This window comes from Physella acuta, unplaced genomic scaffold (genome assembly GCF_028476545.2).
Source record: "Physella acuta isolate Inbredline_101_S28 unplaced genomic scaffold, ASM2847654v3 ptg002378l, whole genome shotgun sequence".
Lineage (NCBI taxonomy): Eukaryota > Metazoa > Mollusca > Gastropoda > Physidae > Physella > Physella acuta.
Window position 1 is genome coordinate 59,328 of NW_026733869.1, and position 10,104 is coordinate 69,431.

General features: G+C 35.6%; 1 protein-coding gene across 1 annotated transcript; it reads left to right on the forward strand.

Annotated features, from left to right (window-relative positions):
- The first annotated feature begins 2,190 nt into the window (after positions 1-2,190).
- On the forward strand, positions 2,191-9,735 carry LOC131933149 (CUB and peptidase domain-containing protein 2-like). Its single transcript, XM_059289951.1, has 3 exons — positions 2,191-2,197; positions 4,143-4,221; positions 8,597-9,735. The coding sequence occupies exons 2-3, from the start codon at positions 4,192-4,194 to the stop codon at positions 9,530-9,532; spliced, it is 966 nt and encodes a 321-aa protein (XP_059145934.1). The 5' UTR covers positions 2,191-2,197; positions 4,143-4,191; the 3' UTR covers positions 9,533-9,735.
- The last annotated feature ends 369 nt before the right edge of the window (positions 9,736-10,104 follow it).

Here is a 10,104-nt window from a genome sequence, read left to right on the forward strand (position 1 = left end):
ATTGAATATTGTCTTCGTTTTGAATTAATCTTTAGAGATGTAATGAATTGGAAAATTGACTAATTCTAAACCGTTATAAACTACCTTCATTATCACAAATTTTACTTTTCTTAAAACTTTTATTTTTTTTAGTTCTAACAACTACATAAGGGTAAAAAATTGTGTATGTGTTACTTTATGATGAGGTAATTACTACCAATATCAGTGCACACAAAAAAAGCATTGGTGAGATATCTCTTGTCTAAATATTTGGCAGAAAACACACGAGACAGTTGAGCTTTTTTTTTCTCTAGTCCTCGACAGATCAAGTTTCTATCCACTATACCATATTTCTTCTCTTTCGTTCTTAATTTGTAGTGGTGCAAGAAATTCCCTCCTACACAATTAACTTCTACATGTCACATTGTTTTGCGCCATGCAGTCCGTTGACTTTATTTTAGCCTTCTTTTCTTTTTGGATTTGCTTCCATAGTCTTTGTCCAACCAAGAACAAACTTCAAGACAGCAGTTGTTTGATTTTGGAGTTGTCTCTCCTAGAAAAGTTGCTGTCCCAAGTTGTCGAGCCTCATCTGTCTGTGGGTTCGATCTCGGGGTATACACATCTATTTTATAAGATTTTTCAATGTTAAAAATCGCCCTTTGTTTATTTTGATAAATTGGCTATGGTTGGCTCACATTTTGAAAATATGATGAGGCCATTTGATGTGATAACTTTGAAAGAAATTAATATTTTTAGATGTGTTATATTGAGTGACTTGATACCTGTTTGTGAAACTTTTAACTTCGTTATACTTACTTGAGTACTATTTCAGATAGATAAATGAAATTTCACATGTAAGTAAAAGATCTATATTTCTACCTTCTATCAAATTTTGAGTAATTTCCGTTGACCGGAAGTACAAATTTACGCTATTTCCGATTTCTCAAAAAACGCATGTAAATTTATAAAGTACTAATAATATTGCGCACTATTAATCTCAAAGATTTATATCAAGTATTTTATGACTAAAAAATGTATTATGATTATAAAATGGATTGTATTTTTATGTAATTAATCTTTGGTTTGACCTATTCTAGATCTAGATCTATAAAAAAACTTTCTTGGCCACCTGATATTTAGATCTATAAATAACTTTTTTGGACAGATTGTAGAGCTAGAGAAATTTAGTGTAAAACTAAATGAAAAAGACAGTTGAAAATTGATATAAGTGTTGGAACGTAATAAATACAGCAAACGGACGTATTGTTAAAGTTATAGCCGACAGAAAATTAGCTTTAGAACGCGTTAAACATTGGAATGGGAACACAATCTTCTTCGACAGAAGCCGCCATTTGATTGTAGTAAAAAGTAAACAAATAATTGGACGTCGCTATTCAGTCAAAATAAAGCTATTGTTTGAAACTTTTAAAATTAATGTGGTTAATCTACCAAATGAATAAATCAATTAATTAATTAAGGTCTTTAAATAAATTTGTGATTAACAGTCTGTCTGAAAAGAAAAATCGTTCTCTACTATTTTACAGGTCTATACATATGGCAGATTCTCTCCAGTAGTAAATCAGACAAACAAATAAATATTTAAACATATACACAAAGTTGAATTTTAGTAGTATAGAGAAGATATAGAACGCTTAAAATTTGGATGGATTGATTTTTATTGCTAACTGTTAAGTCTTTTTAAAGTGTTTCTGCTAAATATTTCTGCTACTAAACATTGTTCTAGTCATTTTTACTATGTCCGTAATTATTTTTACTTAGGCCAAGAAGCTAAGTAGATCTAGTTAATTGATTATCGCAAATCCTCTGCAAGTCAAAAACATTAAACTGATTACTGCATTTGACTTTATTATTTATATATTTTTAGATTTACTAATTTAAACCTATTATTATATCCCAATTATTCCAATTTCTCTATGTTGATTAAACTAAAAAAATTAAAACAATAATTTACTAAGATCGACATTATTCATATTTTAATGGTAAAATAAAACATGGTTTACCCGTACCATACATATACGAAACTTATCGAAAAATACTAGATCATTTCATACGCTAAACTAAGGTTTTACCTAGTTTCATAACATCAATGCTCTGTAATGTCAAAGAAATCTCGAAAAGTGTGCAACTTTTAAAATAAAATTACCGCACCATTTAACACATTACTTTCTTGCATTAGTTGAAAACAAAACTACAATAAGTAAGTACATCCTCTATTATGCGTTGATATAAAAATATTTTTATAAAAGTATTTTACTTTATTTGGAGTTATAAATTGGCTATGTAAAAGTGATTGGCTTGAGCAAAAGGAGGTTCACAGCCGGGATTTAAATTATCTCCAATGCTATGCGTATAAAAACATGACTCATATAGATATCTACGACATTATAGTAGAATGGATGCAGTTTCATGATACTTCCGGTTTGTTTGTATGTGAAACGGTAATTAAAAAGCGCCGAATAGAGTTCCGCTGCGTGAGTGCAGATGGACAGAGACCACTAGATCTAGATAGATCTGGATACTAGATTACTTTTAAAAAAAGGTTAAATGGTCAGATAAAATGGACTCCACTGTGTCAATGACGTACTTACGATCATTATAGTTGACATGGATCAGAAATCAGAAATGTAAAGTTTTAAGTTTTACGAATCAATAATATAAAAGTTGCCATTGCAGAAAAATTGAAAATAGTTTTCGCTACTTTCTATTTAGATACAGCTAGATCTAAATCAAAATTTTTACCTGAAGTTTTACGTTAGTAGACACCGTTTAAATTGTTGTTTATTTCCTTATGTATTTCATGCCGTATTCAATATAATTGGGGCGCTTTGGCCCAGGTAGACTGCTAACCCGAAAGTCTCGAGTTCGAATCCGGGTTCAAGTCAGTAGATTGGCCATGAGTCCACCCAACCTTGATGGGTACATAACTCATGGTAGGGAAAACATGGGCCGCTGGGCACAGTGCTGACCACTTTCCTTTCATATACCGAATGCTCTGAAACAGATGAACTGTACCTTATCTGCCTCATGTGTTTTGGGCACGAACTGGAAAAGATGATGACATGATGATGCACTACAATTAATTATCGTAACATCATTCTAACTATTAGATTTATGTTTCAATTATAAACTTTTACATTTCGAGGAAATAGTTCTCTCTCTATACGGAAACCGGCTCAGAAGTTGACTTCCATTAGCCAGGCAGGCCTCAGTGTAGCAAACTGTCGGGCTCCAATTTGCCAGGCACGCCTCAGTGTAGCAAACTCCGACACATGGTGGTAGTAGCAAGTCGTTTAGTGTCGGTTAGATCGCTACACATCGGTCGCTTCTCCGTCGGTTCTCACCGGGCTTTCCTTCCCCACCCACCAGACACGGGACGTCGTCCTACCGCCTGATACCCAGCTTGATTGTGGGGGGGGGGGGGGGCGTTCGGCCAGATTAAAAGCCTCTAGCTGCTGTTAGCTGCCACTAGCCATTCCGCACCCACTAGGGGATCATGAGCTTAGTCCAGTAGCGTAGCGGGGGGGGGGGGGGGGGGCATATGTCCCCGGGCGCCGACCTTAGGGGGTGCCAAAATGGGTAAAACAATTGAAAATTTGAGGGGTGTGCAAATCAAAATTTTGAGGGGTGGGGTGCAAATCGAAAGATTGAGGGGGGTGCAAATCGGAATCTTGAGGGGGGTGCAAATCGAAAGTTTGAGGGGGGGATGAATCTAAATCTTGAGGGGAGGGGGGGTGCAAATCGAAATCTTGAGGGGGGGGGGGAGTGCAAATCGAAAAGTTTGTCCCCGGGCGCCGGGAAGGGTCGCTACGCCTCTGGCTTGGTCCGACTGATGGCACTCTTCCGAAGCCACGTGAAGGCCGCAGCTTAAAGTCAAAATATCTGGTTAGGGTCGAGAGCAGACCCCTTTTGGTTCCCGGCAGTCTTGCACCTCAACTCCCCCACTCTATAATGCCGGGGAATCGGGAGTCCGACATACCAGGCTTTTCGGAACGAGGAAATAGCTAATCGGAGCGATTACATCATCTGAAAGAGTTATACTATCAACAATGTAAAGTAGCACAATACACGGAACGGTAAATCACACAAAAAGTCAAGTGAGACAAGTCTGAAAGTCTATTCACTGGATTTTATTGTTTTCACAGAACTTGGTCAGGATGTGTAAATGATGTAAAGACACAAGACAAAATAGCAATGTTCTACATTTTTAAGCACACACCCAAGGTATGTTCTAGTCACCTTTTTTGCCGATTTTTACGCCCCTTTCACCTTAGACACCCCCTCCCCCCCCTTTAAAATTACATTACTCCCCCCTTCTCTTGATTTCTATGCATAGGGTCTACATTTCCCTTCCGTATTACCAGGCTTGTTGATTTTGCCAAAAAATATTGTTTTGCTTCATCTGAAACGAAAATATTCAAATAATATTATAAACGCACCTGTGCATAGGTTGATTTTTAAAAACTATTTAATACTCAAAATTCTGGTCAATGTTAGATTACGTGATCGATTTTCATTAAAATTTTCAACAAGTAAAATATATTGAAAAATAATAAGTAGGTAAAATTTTACGAGATTTAGATGTTTTTCAAAAACTCATCTGTTTAACGTCACACTGAACTGCCCCACCACCCCTCCCCCACCTCTACGATGCCCGAAAATCTCATAAAAATGTGAAGTCCTTAAGGACCAATGTTAAGCTAAACTAGACAACCCAGTTTCCACTTTGGAAACGGTCTATCATTTGCACTGCACAACACAAATCAATATCCCATATTACCTATCCCATCCTTTATAGCCTTTTAACCCCATATGAATCCCTGTTCTTTTACCCAAACTCCAGCCGTATCCCGCTTCTCTCTACTTCCTTCTCCCCAAAATACTCTTCACTCTCCCCACTCACCTCCCCCCACACCATTCATCACTCCCCTTTTCATGTGGATGTCATAAACGGATGTCTCTTAACTTAAAGTGTGGACCTGATTACCTAGATATATCTTATAATATAAGTCAATTTATTTCTTTGTTTTGTTTCAATTGAAAAGTGTTGAAGATCTATTCTCGCAAAGATATGTAGATACCAAAGAAACTAAAAGCTCGCTCAATTTCACGTTTGGTTATAAATTGGGCATACTAAACCAATAAACCGGGAGTGATCTCCCCTAAACTTTCTCGAATATTCTTATATAACTTGGAATATAGACATGATTTTTAATTACTTAAACTTTTAAAAATAGAATAGAATCTCATAGAAAAAAGAATTGCGCACCAAGCGAACGCCAAAACAAAATGTGCATAATAGTGCGCAATATTATGAGTACTTTATAAATTTACATGCGTTTTGTTTTTGAAAAATCGGAAATAGCGTAAATTTGTGCTTTCGGTCAACGGAAATTACTCAAAATTTGACAGAAGGTAGAGAATTAGATATTTCACTTACATCTGAAATTTCATTTATCTATCTGAAATAGTACTCAAGTTATAAGCTTTTGAAAAATTCAAAGTAAAAAAGGTACCACTTCCGATTATCGGAAATCGCTCAAAAATTGATCAGAATCTACGATTTAGATGAAATACTTATATATGAAATTTCATCAACCTAGCTGTAACGTTTATCGTGTTTACACACGGACAGACACACAGACACTCAGACATACGGACAGAATTGCAAAGCCCAGTTTTTCAGACTGGATTACGCATAAAACCACTATACTTCGGATGTGATGAAAGACTGAGGTGTAATACGGTCAAAACTGTCAAAATTTTAAGTGATTTTTGTGTACGATTACAATACTTTCTCTATACTCTGTATACGAGAAAGTAAAAATGGGCGAGAAGTTTTTTATCTGACGCGGAATCAGTCCACAAGTTTAAGAATTCTTCTAGCAATTCTTCGGGAATGCTAACAACATCAAAGGAAGCAGAGAATGGGTAACGTGTCAATGCGGATTCTTCTTCTTTTAGCTCAGGGAATGAACGCCGCAGTTCGTTTTTACAAGCTTTTATTTAACTCACTTCCTCTGTCTGTCGCCAGTCGTCAGTCGCCAGTCGTCAGTCGTAAGTCTAGATCGAAACGCTGGAGTGAAAATTCGGACACTTCTACTTGACCGACACGATTCACAGTTGGCACGTGGGTCAAGACATGAAGACAATGCAATCTGAAACTAAATTTGACTTAATCGGATGCCTAATTAATTTTGTATGAATTAATTAAGGGCAGGTTAAACCCCCAAATTGAAATTTAGGTGTTAGGACTTTTTTGAGTGATAAGGAAGTTGTAACTAGCATAGTATATGAAAAAAATGCAAAAAAATCACTAAAAAGTTATGGTTTTGTGAAAATATTTTCTAAAAAGTGTCATTTTTCGGGTAAAATAGCTCAAAATTAGCTCTCATTGAAATCACAATAACTCAGCTTCTGTTTGTCAGAATAACACAAATCTTTAATGTTGTATAATATACGCAATTACAAAAAAGTTGAACTAAAACAATTAGAAAATAATAAAAAATGGATTTTAGCCAAATTTTTTAAATGTGAGACCTACATTTTTTCCAAAAAGTAGGGAGTAGACTTAGCTTTTTTTTAATAAAATGAGAAGTGTCAAAGATATAGAAATTCTTTTAGTTCACCTTTACAAGCAGTGTTTAGTAAACATGTGTGCAAAATTTCAGCTAAATATCTCAAGTAGTTTTTGAGTTATAGTGATTTAACTGGTACTATTTTGTTGAAAAGTAACATTTTGAGAAAAACGCTAAATAGTGAAAAATATACTAAATTTGAAAAAAAACGAGAAAAAGCGAAACTTATACCAAATAAGTCATTTTTAAAACCGACCAGTTACATAAATTGCATCTGGGGCCTCTTACTCAGCAATACGAACATCTATTTTAGTTAGTTTTTAATTTTTATGTTGCTAAATGTTGCTTAATATAGGTCAATTACGTCATTAGTCTCATTAATTAAAAAATTATAAAAAATACTAGCAATAAGAAATTCTGCAAAATGATTATACAAAAATGTTCAGAATTGAATGTAGTTTCAGAAACAATAGATTTTCAAAAATCAACATTTCTGACTTAAATATGTATTTTGGGGGGGGGGGGGGGGGGGGGTTAACCTGCCCTTAAAATTCGGACCGAATTAGTAGGCATGTCAATCCAACCACACCACACGCGTCATCACTTTCAATAGCTGCGCCATCACCTTCAGTAGGCGCGCTATCACGTTCAGTAGGCGCGCAATGGTTTTTAGTCATGTAACACGATTGTAAATAAAACATGTAAAGTACTGAAAAAAATTCATAAAAAAACGTTTTAATAACAAGCTTTTATGTAATGATGCACTAAAAAGTAGAAAATAAATTATACACTACTATTTAAATTACTATAAAGAAAAGCGTGGGTCACTTTAGTACTTTAGTACCTATTGGATACCTTTACTAATATTTGAGAAGAGACCCACGCTTTTCTTTATAGTAATTTAAATAGTAGTGTATAATTTATTTTCTACTTTTTAGTGCATCATTACATAAAAGCTTGTTATTAAAACGTTTTTTATGAATTTTTTTAAGAGATTAAAGATGCCCAGAATTTCTCAAACGTGGCAATATTTCCAAGACTTTTTTTCTTCTTCGCCAATTTAGCAGCTTTGATAAAAATGCCCCGAGGTTATCATGAAAAAAGATAATATTCATTCATTTTGTATGTTGATGTTCGAAAATATCTGCTAGGTATGATTCTCTCTGCAACTACTCTTTGCACAGTTCTTTAAACAGACGGGTGTTTAGGCAGTCTAGCTGACGAGGGCATACCGGTGAATCATGCAGTGGATTCCCTTTGATTAGGGAGCTAAATTTATTACTTTTTTCTGAAAGCCAGTTTTTGACCCAAACATAGATTGCGCTTCATAAGTAAAAAAAAAAAACAACCCACAGCTGCTTTCCCATTTTAATCATGCAGTTTCAAATAACCTTCAAAACTAAAGCGTCACTTTGAGACGAGTCATTCGGAACACACCAAAAAGAAATGGAATTCTTTCGTCGGCATGAAGCTAGATGTAAACACTATAGACTTGGTCGAACATGAAGTTTTCACCAAGAAAACATAGTGCAAGCATCATATGACGTCGCATTAGAAATTGACTAGCAAAAACAACACAGCGGGAGAAAATTTCGTCAAATCCTGCATGTTGAAGATCGTCAAATTAATTCTTGCGGATTCCAGGGCAGTAAAGGTGCAACAAATTTTCAAAGACTCATGACTGAGAACAACTTTGAACAATACGCATTGTTTCTTCTCTATTCCATTTGCACTTCCAGTGATGTTAATAAAGCTAGGCTTTAGTCTACCAGTTCGCAACAACCCCCCCCCCCCCAGAAAGCTCAGTTTGGGAACCCATGGGTTAAGGGGTGTACGAACACAACAACTAGTGTCTGTTAGGTCATGAATTCCTGTTATATATTTATCCAATTTCACCTTTAGCAGGTTATGTGTTCTTACGTCATGTATGTCGGTACTAGAGGTTTGTTTTCGCCCTTGTAAAAAAAGTCCATAAACCAGCAGTAACTCATACAATATAATACTTGATGTTTCTGTTACAGGTGTTGGTTTGGCTGGTCCTGTTGACGGGGGATCTCGGCGTTCAAGGTATCACCAAAAATGTCTGTACACTGGAAAAAGTTTCCTTCGATATGGAAGAATTCCAAGCTAGGTTTAAGAGTATCCTAGAAGGTGTGAACAACACCAACGTCCATAAACCCGACCCAAACAACAAACTTGAACAAAGTTCCTTGTGTGGTCAGACTCTTGTTGACCAGTCGCAGACCGTTGTTAGGGGCGAGGAAGCTCCAGAGAATGCTTGGCCGTGGTACGTCTATCTCCTGACACATGTCTCTGATGGAACTGCGATGTGTGGAGGTTCAATTCTCTCCGAGTGGTGGATCCTGACAGCTGGGCACTGTATGATTTCACAGAACTCTACTATCATGGTTTATTTTGGATTAAATGACATAACGCAAGTGGACACGGCAAAACCTATAAAAGCTGAGAAGCGTTTTACAAAATTTTATGTTAAAGATGGAATTGGTTACAATGATATCCTGCTTCTCAAGCTTGAATCTCCTATAGTCTTCTCTGACGCAATCAGGCCGGTCTGCTTGCCCGAGGAGGACATGAGCAAGTCCAAAAATTGTTTTAGTATTGGATTTGGAGCAACCGCTCCTGAGGGAGAAGGTTCTAAAAACTTGATGCAAATCAAATCCAACCCCATGGATTATAAACTTTGCAGGTTTTTTCTTCGCTATATTTCTCGTTTTAACCACACAGAATATTTGTTTTGTGCCGATGAGGAGCAAGGCCAAGGGACATGTTCTGGTGATTCAGGGGGCCCAATGATTTGTAAGGCAAATGGGAAATATTTTATCGTCGGCGTAACGTCTACGTCATTTCGTTGTGCAGAGAGTGAGTTACCTTCTGGCTTGGTTTCAGTGTATGCCTGGGTAGAGTGGATTAAAACTACAATCAAATCCAATTCGTAATGAGTTACGGTAGAAACAATAAGCCTAATCTTTAAACCATCTTTGTTTACAATTCAATACAATCATATGCTCTAACTGGAGACGTATGAGATTTTGTAAATGAACATTCAAATTTAATGCTCTATGGAACACATTTTTTAAAGGGCTGTTTTACTTTGTTTTCCCATGGTAAAAATAATTTTGTTTATATACTAAGGTAAAAGTTTGAAATTTTTAATGGTTTCTTGAAATTATTTATTTTTCACTCATGGATGATACGTGTCAAAACTTGTGTGGACTAAAATCCTACTTTCATATTTCTTTATAATTTTTTTTTAAATTTTGGTGATGAACTCTCCATAAGTTGGATTTTTATAAATGTGTCGGTAACTTGGAGTAAAACTTCATTATTTTTTCTTTATTTTACCGTCGCATGGGGTTGTGATTCATAAAAGTTTTCTTCAAGAACACATAAATAGCAAGAAGATCAAAGTTAAACAAAAGTGATTTTTTTACCGTACAATATTTTTTTTAAAACTGTTATCTCCCTTTAATAATTCATTTTGTTGCGTTTATTTAATTAGTTAAGAAAA